Genomic DNA, 15,980 nt, shown 5'->3' with positions numbered 1-15,980 from the left:
AAAAAAAAAAAAAAAAAAAAAAAAAAAAAAAAAAAAAGGCATCAACAAGCTACTTTCCTTGCCTGCTTTGCCACAAATTTAGCTTTGCTATGAATTGCTACAGTTTAGTATTGCTATAGAAACAGAAGGGAAGAGAGGAGAGGAGAAAAGAGTAGTAATGGAGTTGAGATTATGAAGGAGAGAAAGCATTTCACTTTGAGTTTTAGGAACCTCCTCTGGGAAAGTGTGGAGCCACTGATGATCAGGAAGGTTCTTTTTTTCTTTCTTTTCTGTCAATTCTGATTAGCTGAGCTTTCTCTGAAAATGCATGTCTTTAGGTCACTAAAGCTCAGCAGAAAAAATTCATTTCATAAGTTATATTAAAACGAAAATAGAATCAAGGGTTCTTGGGGCTTTAAATACCATCTCTATGCTGATGAGTCACACATTTATATTTCCACCCCAGACCTCCGTCTTGAATGCCAGACTTGTATACTTGACTACTTGCTTGATACTTTCCTTTATATATCTAATAGGTATCTTCATATTTAATGACTGGTTTGTCTCCCTTTTGAAAATAATTTAATAGGGAAAATGCTTTTAACATATTTATACACAAAAGCCTGTCTGTGTATAAATTAACATCTTAATATTAGATTTTTAAAACGCATAAATAGGCACTATTGCAGGCATCTGGGTGGCTCGGTCAGTTGAGCGTCTAACTTCAGCTCAGGTCATGGTCTCGCAGTTCATGACTTCGAGCCCCGCATTGGGCTCTGTGCTGACAGTGCAGACAGAACCTGGAGCCTGCTTCAGATTCTGTGTCTCCCTCTCTCTCTGCTCTGCCCCTGCTCACACTCTGTCTCTCTCTCAAAAATAAATAAAGGTTAAAAAAAATTTTTTAAATAGGCACTATTGGAAAGTACAGTTGCATAAACTTGACTGAGAGTCCTCAGCTGTAACAACCTGAAATCTGATTTTTAAAAAACTCTAGTAGAGATGATTAGCCTGAAGTATTTTGTTCAGTTACATTTTTTTTTTGATATATGCCAAATGTTCTATTTGATCCTTTCTAGGCATCTAAGACAATTTGCGAGAATAATTTGACTTAAATAATTTATTTTCAGGGTAGGTTTGCCAATCAGGTTTAAAAGACAGAGAATTCAGGCCACTCAATCTGTATATGACTTTACCTGGAAGAGGGTCTTTTCGGTCGTAATTAAGCAGTCATGATGAAAACTGCCTCCTGAAACACAAGATTCTTGAAATACCTAAGCTTGGGCTGCTTCAAATTTAAATAAAAAAGCATGGTTCTATGATAGTGATAACATTTAAAAATATTTATTTATTTATTTTGAGAGAGAGAGAGAGAGAGAGAGAGAGAAACACAAGGAGGGGAAGGGCAGAGAGCGTGAGAATCCCAAGCAGGCTCCACACTGTCGGCTCCTCGTGGGGTTTGATCCCACCACCCAAACTATGATATCATGATGTGAACCAAAATTCAGAGTCAGAAGCTTAACTGACTGAGCTACCCAGGCACCCTCATGGTGAAAAATGTTAAATGTTTTCACTTAGTTTATGATTAAGGCGTAATTTATGCTGCGGTGTGTGTATTCAGCAGTCAGCAAAGGTTATGAGTTCCAGAATGATTGTACTGAGAAGTCTTGGGTCCCATTGAGTGAAACTGGACGGATGGAGTTTAGTGCAAACTGTGACCCGACATGGCATCTGCTCAGCCACCTCAGTTACATGTTGTTTTGAGGTGTCGTGACAGTGACGTTTCTTTGGCGTCGTGTATCGAATCTAGTGAAGTGCCATCATGAGACAGTCGTGTTGGGCAGCCTTCCTGTGGCACAGGTGTTCCCAGGGACATCAGTTTGGAGCTCAGAGGCGGTATATGGCTGAACCTTCTCATTTCCAAGAGCAGCAGACAAGAGTACCCTCTCGTCACTCCGTGTGTGCACAGTATGAAGCCACATCTGCCTGTGACTGCAGCATGCCTTCCGTCGGTGCACTTCTATTCGACTTTAAAGTGTTCGTTCTTTAGACTTCACTTGTCTAGTTTTGAAGAATGTTTTTAATTCCCGTAATTCCTGGGGCCTCAAACTCTGATCCAGCCCTGGAGTCTATAGCTCAGAGACACAACGTAACAATTTTGGTAAAGACAGATTCTGCTCCGAGAACTCAAAGGTGCCAAACATAACTCCAAAATGTGGCACAATCTTCAGTAGGTTGACTGTCAATCCATTCCAGAGCCCTAGTTCCCCTGGGGATTTCCCTGTCCACTGCTCCTGAGAAATGGACATCTACTCCTCCACAATGGGGGAGGTAGGAGCTCTGAGCCTTCATCTTTTTCTTCACCGTGTAGAAGGGAGAGGATCTGGGCCACCGCAGTAGCCAGGCAGACACTGGCAAAGTTGCGGGGGAGAGAGAATCGATCTCGGGGCCCAGTCTAGATTTTCTCTAGGTTCACAAAAACTAGAAGGGTGACAGTAGAGAAACAGTAAGGGAAACCCCCCCGATAAAGGGTCAGGAACACTTCCTCTTCAGAAACAGTAGAAAAATACAGAGGATCCCCCTGTGAGATGGTTTCAGCACATTCTGCACAACAGCCTGGTTTTGATGAGGTCTGTATTTTTTACAATGGTGAAAACCATGTCTGCTAGACTTCCAGCCATGATGGAGCTCCACTGGGATTATGGCCCAGGTCATCCATGAACAGCACTACAAATTTCAGTAGTAGCAGGTACAGTTCTGCAGGGGAAGAAGTGCAGGCATGCCTTCGTGTTTCCCTTCCATGTGCTGGAATCCCCGGGGTTGTGGGAAGACCCCTGATCCTTCCACCCCCAACCGCCAGGCCCAGTGCCCCCAGTGGCGATCAATTTGCAAATGTTAGATTCGAGAAGAATCGATTGTTCTTGCAATCAAACATAATTGACCTGTGGCCTTCCCCAGAAAATTCCATCCTTCCAGTTTCCCAGACCAAAAACATGGAAGTAAAAAAAAAAAATTGATAACATCACAGTTCACACATAACCTATTAGAAAAACATTCATTTGCCTTCAAAATAGATGCAGCATATGATCTATTTTCCCATCAAGTCTCCTTCCATCCTGGTCTGGGCTGCCATCATCTCTCAGATCATAGTCATGAACTTAGAATTCTCCCTACTTCTACTCTCAATCTGTTAAATCTATTTTCATCAAAACCCTGCAGTGACCCCATTTTGCTCAGAGAAAAAGACCAAACCCTTACAATGGTTTGACATTCTGTGGCTCTTTTGGCTTCTTCTGGTACTTCACACTTGCTCAGCTCCAGCCACAATCGCCTCCTTGCAATTTATTGACCACACCAGGCAGGCTTTCTCTTTGTGTTATTTGCTTCAGCTGTTTTCTCTGCTTAACACATGGGTGTTTGCCTAATAGCTTCATCTGCTTATGGTCTTATTCTAATCTCTCCTCAGTGAGTCCTCTCTTATGCTGTATTTACTACTGTATTTCCATTAGCATGCCGTATCTCCTGTTCTTACTTGGCTTTCTTTTTCAATGGCATTTATCATCTCTTAACATACTATTTGACTGACATTATTATATTGTTTCTTGTCTGTCCCCAGCAGAATGTAAGATCCAAGAAGGCCCGGAGTTTTGTCTGTTTGTTCAGGAATACATACCACACCCATTGTAGAATCCTTTGAATGTAATAGAAACAGTATGGAGGTTCCTCAAAAATTTAACAATAGAACTACCCTATGAGCCAGCAATTGCACTACTAGGGATTTATCCACGGGATACAGGCGTGCTGTTTCGAAGGAACACATGCACCCCCATGTTTATAGCAGCACTATCAACAATAGCCAAAGTATGGAAAGAGCCCAAATGTCCATCGATGGATGAATGGATAAAGAGGGTGTGGTATAAATATCAACACACACACACACACACACACACACACACTGGAGTATTACTTGGCAATCAAAAAGAATGAAATCTTGCCATTTGCATCAATGTGGATGGAACTACAGCATTCTGCTGAGGTAAATTAGTCAGAGAAGACAAATATCTTATGACTTCACTCATAAGTGGAATTTAAGAAACAATGCAAATGAACAAAGGAAAAAGAAAAAACACCCAGACTCTAAAATACAGAGAATAAAATGCTGGTTGCTGAAGGGAGGTAGGCAGCTGGGTGAAATAGTAAAGGAGATCAAGAGGAGAGAAGATACTCCAGAGGTAGCCAGTCTGTGACACTTGTGATGAGCACTGAGTAATGTGTAGAATTGCTCAATAACAAAAGTGCATTTCATTGTTAAGTATAACTTGAGTTGACTTAAAAATAAAAAAAAATATTAAAAAAATGTCTTCATTTCCATATTCTTTCTCTTCTCTCTTTACCTACTGAGTCAACTGACTTCAAAATATTTAGAAATTGTAGAAATTTTAATGAGTAGTTTTCATTGTAATTTGATATTTTATGAGTCTCATTAAGATTTATTGTATTATATCTAAGGGTGACTTTTTCTAGAATAAGAAAGAGGGAGAAGTTTAGAAACTTGCTTAAAGTGACAGAGACACAAATAGTGAAGCTAGAATTCAATTATATCACATGTGGTTCAAACTCTACATGGGCTCTGAGTTTTGCGTGGGGTTAGAAAACATTTGGCTTAAAGAGCAGAGCATTTGGGAACTTTCAGTGATCTCTACCTGCTTACTTTTTCCTTAGGGCAGAGACAGGTGTGGAGCACTTGGTAACTGAAGTGAGACGTGTCCCTTAGGACAGACTGGAGGGGGAGAAGGGCTCTGAGGACAGAATCTGCCCACTGACAGCCTTGTTCATGAATCCTGGCACCATGGTTTGTGTGATCAGGATTAATTGTGCTTATCCTTTGAGGTGGGAAGGGCAGAGTCCTTGTCCCTCCAAAGGCTCAGCATTTGTGAACGTCTATGAAATCTCTATAAATATCTGATGGAGGAGGAAGAAATGTTAACTCATGTGCTCTTCCAGGGGTTTTTTTTGGGTTACAGAGCTGCTTTTAGAGATGTTCCTATCATAGAATAGTGGGGATGTTTCCTTTTTATTCTTGAAAGTTCTAAGAATAGAAGTGAGAAATTTTCTGCTGATATTACAGCTCTAACTCAGGCTTTCTAGGAAAGACTGGCTATCCGTGGAGTATCTCCTCTCCCCACAGACCCTGCACTGGAAAGCTGAGTAAATCTATTGGATGTACGGTTCACATGTTGCACACTTACTGCACATGATTCATCTTCAAAGTAAATCCGAATTGCGAGAGCAAATCTAGGAGCTCTCTATTGGATCTCATCTCCTTTATGAGCAATAAGGTAAGTTTTCAAACCCAAGTAAACTATGTTCTTTTCCTTGCCTCCCATGCAGGACTGGGTTTTAGGGCAGTTGCCATGATTTAGTTCTGTCTCCTGAGAAGCTTGAAGCTCAAGGAACATATTTATCTCTGTGATGAGAGGATCTGAATGTATCAGGGCTCCCAGCTTTCACTGGCCTCTGCTTGAGGCAGCACAGTCTCAGGAAAAATTCTTATCGAAAGGGTGGGGGATATATTTGAGGGGGCAGAGGTATAGTGTCCTCTACATATGGGTTTCTTTTTCTTTTAATGGATTAAATAAGCAGCTGATCCTCAATTTTCTTTTATTCAGTTTAAATGGTTATTTATTTTACAAGAGAAAGAGAGAGGAGAGATAGAGAAAGAGAATGAGTGAGGGAGGGAGAGAGAGAGAGAATCCCAGGCAGGCTGTCAGCCCAGAACCCAATGTGGGCCTTGTCCCATGAACCGGGAGGTCATGGCCTGAGCTGAAATGAAGGGTCTGACACATAACTGACTGAGTCACCCAGGGGCCCCTATACAGGTGAATTTCTTTTTTTGTTGTTTACATTTTTTTAAATGTTTTATCTATTTTTGAGAGAGTGTGACAGAGTGCGAGCAGGGGAAGGGCAGAGAGAGAGGGAGACACAGAATCTGAAGCAGGCTCCAGACTCTGAGCTGTCAGCACAGAGCCCGACGCGGGGCTCGAACTCACAAACCGCGAGATCATGACCTGAGCCAAAGTCCATGCTTAACAAACTGAGCCACCCAGGAGCCCCCAGATGGATTTCTTATTTACAAGGTTTAAGATCAGGAAAAGGACCAGGTTGTACACTGACCATATGCAGTCTGTATGCATTGTTACATTCGATACCACGATTCCATGATGCACTGAATGTTCTGCCAGTCGTGATACTAAAGTGGTCTATCCAGACCCACTGTCACCCCTGCTCACAGCTAAGAAATATTCTCTTTCTGCTGTTGGGGTAAGGGGTATATATGGAGTGGAGGAATGAGAAGCAAACTCTCTCGTGAAATCCGAGACAAGTACTCTTTATCCCTAATAAGATTCTTTGGATTCTTTGCTCAACCTTACACTGTGGGCTTAAATGATAAATGTGAACATAAATAAATATAAATAAACAGAAACATAAATATAAATTCTGCTCTCTTTTTTAATCCCTCTTAAATTTTAATCCATTTGAGAGTCAGGGTACATACTGGGCATGGCAGTGCTTTTCTTCTCTACTGGTTCATGGTTTCTGGCTTTATGCCAGCTCCACCCAAATGAATGGAGTCTGATGCTTTGCAGGGCAGTGGTGGGTGAGGTGTGGAGTGTTTGAGAGGGAGAGATGACCATGGAGCACAAAGGCTTGAGTTCTGGTACTGGTTGCTTTTTGACTGCTCTCTGCTAAGCTGCTTCCCAGCCTAGTCGGACATGCACAAAATAGAACAATGTGAATTTGCCTAATGAGATATAAATTCCAATGAACAAAGATTTTAAAGAGAGAAGGAAAGAGGGGTATAATCAAGGGTTGCATGATTCAAAACACACACACACAGACACACAACACACACACAGACACACACACACACACATTTTAACAGTTGAAGACCATTAGCAAGAAAGTCATTTGGGAAAACCTGGAAGGCTGTGCTGAGGAGATGGACAGGGTACTCTGGATCCAGGAAGAAATGGAAGGTGGCAGTTGTATCAGAGGAAGGTCATGTAACCACTAAGAAGTACTTAAAGTTTAGGAAATGAGACGGTCGGGACATATTCATGAGGGACAGCAAGTGTCAGGCATGGCTGGAACACACATGAGCAGAAGCCCTGGGAGGAAAGGTGGTAAGCAAGACTATGGCACAGCGTTTGAGGACTTTGAAAGTCATGGTGAGTATTTCAGCCTTTGCACTTGAAAACCACAGTAACACTTTAATCTTAAGATTCATCATAGTTTTAGAATGTCAACTTTTCCTTTTGAAGTTGTAGCTACGAGGTAAAAGAAGGGAGAGGATAGAGAGCAAGGAGAAGAGGGAACTTCTGAAATTGTGTCCTTTCTTTCTGTATAGAAACAGAGGGTCCACTTAAAGAACTGTAGGATTGACCATTTGTAATACTGCTGTTTATGAGTAACCAGCCTGATTTTGTACTATGTTTGAGCTAATAATGCTCACAGTGAAAACTCACATAGTTATCTCCCGCGATGTGTTATTTTCTCCAACAAAATGGTGTGAGACATTTTATTTAGAATTTAATGAGTATTAGACACTGTGTGAAAGGAATATTTATGTCCCATGTTTTGAGAATCTAAACTGATCCTGTTTTTAGATCAGTGAAAATACTCTGCATGATATTATGATGATGGATGTCTGTTACTAATATGTACTGAAACCATAGAATGTACCACACCCAAGAGTGACCCTTGGGGTAAACTTTGGACTCTGAGTGATGAGGATGTGTCACGGTAGGCTCATCAGTTCTGGGAAATGTACTGTTCTGGCGGGCAATGTTGGTAATGGCAGGGGTGATATTTGGGTGGCGGCTAGGGACCATATGGGGAATCTCTGTACCCGTGTCTTGGTGTTGCTGTGAATGTAGCACTGCTCTAAAAAAATTAAGTCTTAGCAACGCGAACAAACTAAAAAGCAACAACGACCAAAAGATCTTATTAAAGCTGAGAGGAGGCGTGTGATTTTGCTGCCTCCTCCCCACTCCCCACAGAGACAGCTGAGAGGGAGCCCATCTGCTCCTCCTCTGACAGGGGAAGGGACAGGTCTGGAGGCACCACTGAATCATACTCGGGATGCCTGCTGGGCCAGACTTCGTTCTGTTGGAGCCACAGTAGATCCACCTGTATGTTCTCCATTGAGTTTCTAATGCAGGGGATTCAAAGATGGATGTCTTCAGGGCAACCCTGACATCTTGAAGGGAGCAGGCACCTCATTCCAGATAAGCCCAAATCCAACTGGGCTAAATTTAGAAAAACCAGATGATTAAATTTTGATAAACAGCTGAATGATTCTGTTCTTCTGTGCTGAATAAATCTTAATAAAATCAGCTCTCATATCTTGTATATCTCCAAATCTCATACTTGACTGCAAAAATATGTTCAGATTTCATAACGTGGCTTCCATGGCCTTTGGCAGAGAGGAAACCTTACATTTCCAAGTTTTTCTACTATGACACTAGAATCCGTGTAAACCAGCAGTTTCATATTGACCTTCTCTATTTGTCCCATCATCCCCATTAAAACGTTGGTTGGTTTCTTTCATGTCAAATGCTCTCACCCCTCTGATTTTTGTATCTTTGGATCACAAACTCTTTACAACCAAGGGTATGTTTTATTTCTACTCTCATTTCATCATGGGTCACATTTAGGGAAGCTGTTTGGACTTTGTATTTGTTTTTTAGTATTTATTAAGGATATTTGGAGTTGCCATTCCCAGCTTCTGATCACCATGAGCAAATTAGCAGAAACCACAGTGCCGAGGTAATTTCAGTCTTTCGAGGAAGGAAATTGTCATAGGCGCTGGCTGTAAAATTCTCTTTTGTCTGGCAAGAGAGTGGGACACAGGATGAAAAATGAGAGATGCTAATTTCTGGGAAAGACAAGAGCCCTGAATAAGTGTCCTTGCCCTGTTTTTATTAGGATCAGAAGGTGATGGATGTGCACAAAGAGAGAATGAATTTGTCAACATTAACTTGCGGTTGTGAGGGAAAGGGGGTCCTGAAGGTATTTGGGGTTAGGGGTTTGGGTTAATACAAAACAAAAGCTGGGTGCAGGGCAATCGGGAGGAAGGTTGTTTACAGTGGATATGAGGCAGAACCTTTGTTTACCTTAGCTAGCCTAGGGGATGAGGCAGGTAAGGGTAATAACCTCAGAGTTAACAAGGCACCTTTTCTTTTGTTAACCCTCTCTGCTCTGGGCTGCTTTGCCTGCAGTGCAGCAGTCCACAGTCCAATTCACCAATTTACCTAATTTGGCCCTATCCTCCTGCAAAAGCAGCTTTTCTGATGTAGTGCTAAATTGGGAATGCTTTCAACCTGAACATCTAATCTTGTTTATTTCATATACCTATGTGTTGGGCACCTTTGCACCTGTTCCTATTTTAGGCCTTTGCCAATCCCTCTCTATGCTGGGGGTTCTGCACTGGTGTCTATTTTGGGGTGCCTTTACACCTCCTTATTCCTTCTTGGCGCCTTTTTGCCTCCTTATACTCGGGGTGCCTTTGCAACCCCCTATATTTGGGGTGTCAATCTGGCTAACTCAAACTCGGGTGTGATTGTTTTATGACTGTAATTCTCTATGCCTTGTTAACCCATCGGTGTAAGCCCAGAGGATTCCTAAGCTTATCCCCCACAGGCAATTAGTGTGAAAACAGTTGTGCAGCTGTATTAGGGGTAAATGAACAGGTAGGTTAATATCTTGATAATATTAATAATCGTAATACAATATTGATACTAATAATCTTAATGAAACGACCATTCCAAAAGCATGTACTGCCTATCTGCATCTCTTATGCATTGTACATATTTAATTATTTAGCTTTCATAGAAACTCTAAAAGGTAGATTATTTTACTCCTCCCATTTACAGGTGAAGAAAATGAAGCCCAGAGATATATCGGGACTTGTGAAATATGGCACCATACTGTGCAGCAGTTGGGGTATGAATCCAGGCGGTTCAGCTTCAGCTTCGATGCTCTGTCACTGTGCTAACCTACCTCTCTGCTCTGCTTTAGGATGTTTGCATCTCAGGGAACCTGGTTCAGAATCTGACTTTCTTCAGTTAAAGCTGTAGTTCATCCCTTAACATAACCTGGAGTTTTTCACTGATCCGTCTGTCTCTTAGGAATTTTTATACTTCTCTCTGCAGATGGTTTCTATTCTTCTAATACCAACCGCATAGTCCCTTACATAATGAATGATTTCATCTACATGTATCTTAAAACTCAAAAATCATTAAGAAGTGAGTATTTTATGTTATGTTAAAGTATCTTTCCCCAGCTAGTAAAAAGTGGAGCTGGGATTTGAACCCAAGACATCTGACTGGAGCCACTGTGTTCTTGACCAAGAAATGTAGTTATTTTCTTGATGAATAGCCATCCCAGATAAAATATCAACATTGCAAAATATGAACTGAACAAACATAAAAAAATTCTCCTAACAGCAATACTTTCATTAAAAAATGTAGTAAACATGTAAAAAAACGTAGTAAAAATGTAACATGAGGCTGGTGATAAAAATGTGTATGTATATAACAAAATGTGACTTTTTTCTACTAACCAAATGAGAGAATAAGATCATGTCATAAAATAACCTTTTTTGTTTGTTTGCATCTTCTGCAAAATCATGAACCTTGAAATATTGACCATATGTGTATGGTGAGCTCTTCTGAAAAATCATGAACCTTGAAATATTGACCACATGTGTATATAGTAAAAAGATGTGGAGATAAACACAAATGTAAATATACTTAGAGAATGTTTCTTAAAAGACATATAAGAAAACCAATAGTTATTTCCAAAGAGTAGGATTATAGTTACAATAATTTGGAGACAGCTTTTAAATTTTCTTTCATTCTTCTGTGTACTTTGAATAATTAATGACAATCATGAATTATTTCATAATAAAATATAGTTAATAAATGTGCACAAAATATTGAAAAACGTTTTTAATAATTGTCAACAGCAATGATAATCCCTAGCATTTGGGACAGCGGCATCATACTTGGGAAATTAAGTGGTGATCTGTGTGAGTCAAAATTGGAAGCGATATAAATATCTCAAAAGACAAATGATCAAAGAGATGCCACTTAAAAAGCTTTATACAATGTCACATAATTAAATTAACAGTTAGACTAATGATAAGTATAATAACATGGGAAGAAGTGTTATAATAATCCCAAGTCAAAATCAGGACACAAAATGATATTATATGATGATTTCAGTGAAAACTCGACATGTTATGAACAAATACTTGAAATAGAACAATCGTAACATAGTATGTTGGAATTATGGGATACTTTTCAGATGAAATTTTTAGAAGCATGCTGGTGAATTCAGGGTAAAATGAACATCTCTGAGTAACATCTCTGATGCCTATTTAGATTATAGGCATCATTAGGAATTTTATAGCATGTTGAATTCATAGGCAGAGATGCTCAATATTCTGAGTTTAGTCCCACAGCACAGTCAAGAGGGTAAACAGTTTCCTCAATTATTCCAACCACAAAGTTGTCCTGACATTTGTTTTATAATGACATCAGAGAAGCTGACATTGAACATGAGAGTGTGTAAGCAAAAGATTGTCAAAACAGACTTTTGTAAAGTCCAAGATACAGATGGGATCAGAGATGAAGGGGTCAGGGACCTAAATGAGTGAACTGAACAGAGAATATTTTCTTCCAGAGGGATTCTCCAATGATATGAGTGCTTAATCATAGTGGAATAGAGTTTTTTTAGATTTCAAAGCACATAGATAACACCTATATGTGTATCTGTGTGCATATACAATCTTTTAATTCTTAAGGAAACTCAGGATCAGCTAAGGCAAATATTTGCACTCCCTTTTTCACATGAAAGCTAAATTATGAGACAGTTAAGTCACTTGCTCAAGGAGAGTTCAAGTTCTGCAGTTTTCAGTCTTGGTGGGAATCAGAATTTTTTAAGGACATTTAATTTTACCTCCCCAAATGCAAAGGCTTTGTTGATCCAAGGCAGTTAGCTTCTGAATCAACAGATAGATCTGGGAGAGGCTTGGGCATCTGCGGATTTACCAAGAGTCAAAGAGGATTGAAGGCAGTCAGAGGTAACATAACATGGAGCAAAAGCAAGGCATTCAGAGTTCAGCCCACCGATCTTCCCAAGCTGTCACTTCTTTTCTTCTCTTTGCAGATTCAGCCCTTGTCCTCCACTGCACCTTACTTTCAGCCAGTAGTATTACGATGAATAGCAGTGTGACTGAATTCATTCTCCTTGGGCTGACACAGGATCCAGTAAAGCAGAAGGCAGTATTCGGGGTCTTCTTGATCTTTTACCTTGCGACACTGTTGGGGAACTTTCTCATTGTAGTGACTATCAAAACAAGCAGGACCCTTGGGACTCCCATGTACTTCTTCCTATTCTATCTGTCTTTTGCTGACACTTGCTTCTCTACAACCACAGCCCCCAGATTGATTGTGGATGCCCTTTCTCACAAGAAGACCATTTCCTACAATGAGTGCATGATTCAGGTCTTTACATTCCATTTCTTTGGGTGCATGGAAATCTTGGTGCTCATCCTCATGGCTTTAGATCGCTATGTAGCCATCTGTAAGCCCTTGCGATACACAACCATCATGAACCGGCACGTCTGCAGCATTTTGGTGATTCTAGTCTGGGTGGCATCTTGTATCCACTCTTTGGCACAAATTTTCCTGACTTTGAGATTGCCTTTCTGTGGCCCCAATGTGATTGACCACTATTTCTGTGACTTGCAGCCCTTGTTGAAACTTGCCTGCATGGACACTTATGTGACAAATTTGCTACTTGTTTCTAACAGTGGAACCATATGCACGGTGAGTTTCATAATCCTGCTTACCTCCTATGTTGTCATCTTGTACTCTCTTCGAAACCACAGTGCTGAAGGAAGGCGAAAAGCCCTTTCCACCTGCACCTCCCACTTTATTGTGGTTGTCTTATTTTTTGGTCCATGCATATTCATATACACTCGCCCCCCAGCTACATTTCCAATTGACAAAATGGTGGCTGTGTTTTATACAATTGGGACGCCCCTGCTGAACCCTTTGATCTATACACTGAGGAATATGGAAGTGAAAAAAGCCATGAAGAAATTATGGTGTAGCAAAGAATGACTTCTTTGGATATAGGATATTCAGGGATTCTGAAGTATTTTTCCTTGACAGCTTGGTTTTCCTTCATGGACAGGTAAAATGAATTATTCTCATTGTGGGAAAAATCCATTAGGAAATTTTAATTTCACTAATATTTTATATATTTAATTGAATTATTATGAATAAATACGAATAAATACACATCCCTTATTCCGAGAGGATGGCATTAAAATAGGATTACTTAACACCCATAACCATTGTGAACATCCTGGGCTGGCTCTCAGTTGAATTCTTTTGATAGCTGGCCATATTCACATGATAATTTCTCTTCTTGTACAATTTGCCTTCAGAAAAAAATATACTATTGACAGAATGATTGTGTGTGTGTGTGTATGTGTGTGCACACACCAATTCTTTACAGATTTCATTCTAGTCCTTAAGAACTTGGATATAGAGCTAATCCCTATGGAACCAGAACTTAGAAATGAATGTTGTGGTCTGACAACCTGGGAGTTGGAGAATATGTTCTGAGAAAATTTTGCGGTGGAATGTGTGCCTGAGCCTGACTCACTGGTACATGGATGGACCCACAAAGTCCACGAAAGGCTGGAAATCTCAGTGAAAACCTGGACTGTCACTGGAAAACACTCTCAGTGTTCAGTGAATGGTGGGAGAAGGAGAGTTTTACACTTGGCAGTGATGGGCGGTATCAGCCAGTGAACTGCTTTTTGGCAGGGTCCTTCTCTTTCATCGTCACAGATGAGGGTCAGTGAGGGGGTTTGGCAGCAGGAATATGCAGAAGGTTAAGGGGTAGAAGGGCGGCTAGAAAGCAATGTACAGTGTAGAGAAAGCAAAGGTGAAAGGAAAGTGGTAACTGTATCCAGGTGGGATAGAAGAAGCTTTGCTTTTTTATATTAATAATAATTTTTTGGATATCTGAACGTTTGCAGGGAAACAAATGCACTTTCTGGGTATCTCTATAAAATTGACGTAGATTGGCTTGACGTCCTTGGCTGTTACATTTATTTACATATCGGGAAAACACTTTTTATTTATTTATTTATTTATTTAGGGTTCCCAATGGTGTCTGAAAATTCAAATTTCATATTCCTCGGGAGAAGCCAGGATTGAAGGTCCACATTAGTGCTTTTCAATTCTGGTCTTCTGGTTTTGTAGGAGAATGTTTGAAGACATAGTTTGATTTTTGAAGTTAAACAATTGAGATGTGCAATAAACACCCTACCACCATAACCACCACCACCTCCGCCACCACCACATCGTAATCTCATAATTAAGTACCGTCATGTGATGCTGTTTCAGTATCTGAACTTATAATTCCCACCAAATTGGAACCAAGAAGAATTACTTTAAGTGATATAAGCTAATGACAAAAGAATCCAATGACCTTCCCAATTATGAGAACATTTCTACCAACTGAAGACCAAATGTTATCGTGTCACATCAAAGATGCCCAAGACTCCTACATAGAAAGAGGTGGCAGAATAAATAGTTAAGTCCCAAGGAATACAGACATTTGTCAGAGCTCTCAGTGCCATATTTACAAGAGGCAATTATGTTTTATGTTCTAAGTGAACACTCCCGATCTTCCTAACTTTGTGTCTTGCAGCTTCATTTCTGAAGCATTTGAATCCGGTCATGTGAAGGTTATATTTAGAACAATTGCAGAAATTTTCTTGTCATGCTTAGTTCATTTAGATGCCAGATTCTCTTAGATGTTAAATAAAGTCTCAGTTGGAAGGGGTGGGAGAACTTGCAGGGAACTGAAAGATCTTACTTGACCTGGTACCTTAACAAACTGCCTCACTGTGTCTGCTTCTGGCAAATGGTGAAAGCTTTTTATTTGCCTTCATTTGGGGGGCTTTTTGTAGGCTCTCTAATTTTAGCATCCTTGATGTGGAAAGATTTCTATTTCTTGTCATCACTGATGACCCCTTGTTAACCCTTAGAAAGCCAGTGGTTAACTTCCAAATTCTGTACTCTTCCCAGTGAACTCTTTTGGGCTGGTCCCTAAAAGATCGCTTTCTGGCTTCTCTGTGGCAGTTTGTGGGAAACATCCAGGCATCTCTGCTCCCAAAGTCTTCTATTAATGAAGAAACATTTCTAACATAGGCTGATGTCAAACAGTCACCCTCATCTGATACCAACCCGTCTCTCTTCCTTCCTTGACTTTACTTACCTCAGTCTGCTCAGTGCACCCATATGGAGGGTCCCATGCTAGGTTCTCAGAGTAGGGCTCCATCACACACGCACATGCACACACACACACACACACACAGCACACACACCCCTGGGGTGCGGGACAGACATACCTCTACAGTGAATTCTCTAAAGCTGTTTTCACAAATTACTCAGCCACTTTATAACCCGACCACGTTTATATCCTTTATCTAGTTGTAGGATACTTCTGTTGATCATTTCCTTGGTTTGGAAGTAGGCATAAGATGATTTAGGCACAAGTTCACATCCATTGTGTCTATTCAACATTTCAGTTTTAACACCCTGCTACATAAGAAAGGTTACATTATAAACAATTTGTATGACCACTGGACCTGAAGAGAATTTATTTTCATTTGGAAAGTGATGGTAGACGGCACTGGAGGGGCGAAGATGGTGGAGAAGCCAGGTAGTTTTTTCTTTTCTCTGTCTCTTCCCTGAAATACAGTTAGATCATCACCAAACCATCTTGCACAACTAGAAAACAGATTTGAGGATTAACACAACAATCTGCAACTTGAGGCACAGAACTCAGCAGGTCCATGGTGCAGAGAGGTGAACTGGGGGAGAGAGAAGCTGTGGATAGTGGGGAGCTGT

General features: G+C 40.5%; 1 protein-coding gene and 1 pseudogene across 1 annotated transcript; one reads left to right on the top strand and one right to left on the bottom strand.

Moving 5' to 3' along the window:
• Nucleotides 1-2,006: 2,006 nt before the first annotated feature.
• LOC125928823 (solute carrier family 25 member 43-like) lies at nt 2,007-12,080 on the bottom strand (annotated as a pseudogene).
• On the top strand, nt 12,064-13,169 carry LOC125928819 (olfactory receptor 4C11-like). The gene has a single exon (XM_049639554.1). It carries the CDS (start codon nt 12,135-12,137, stop codon nt 13,167-13,169), a length of 1,035 nt encoding a protein of 344 aa, XP_049495511.1. The 5' UTR covers nt 12,064-12,134.
• Nucleotides 13,170-15,980: the final 2,811 nt, after the last annotated feature.

This window comes from Panthera uncia, chromosome D1, assembly GCF_023721935.1.
Source record: "Panthera uncia isolate 11264 chromosome D1, Puncia_PCG_1.0, whole genome shotgun sequence".
Taxonomy (NCBI): domain Eukaryota; kingdom Metazoa; phylum Chordata; class Mammalia; order Carnivora; family Felidae; genus Panthera; species Panthera uncia.
Note: the sequence above shows the minus strand (reverse complement) of the source record. Positions and strands in the feature narration are given on the sequence as shown.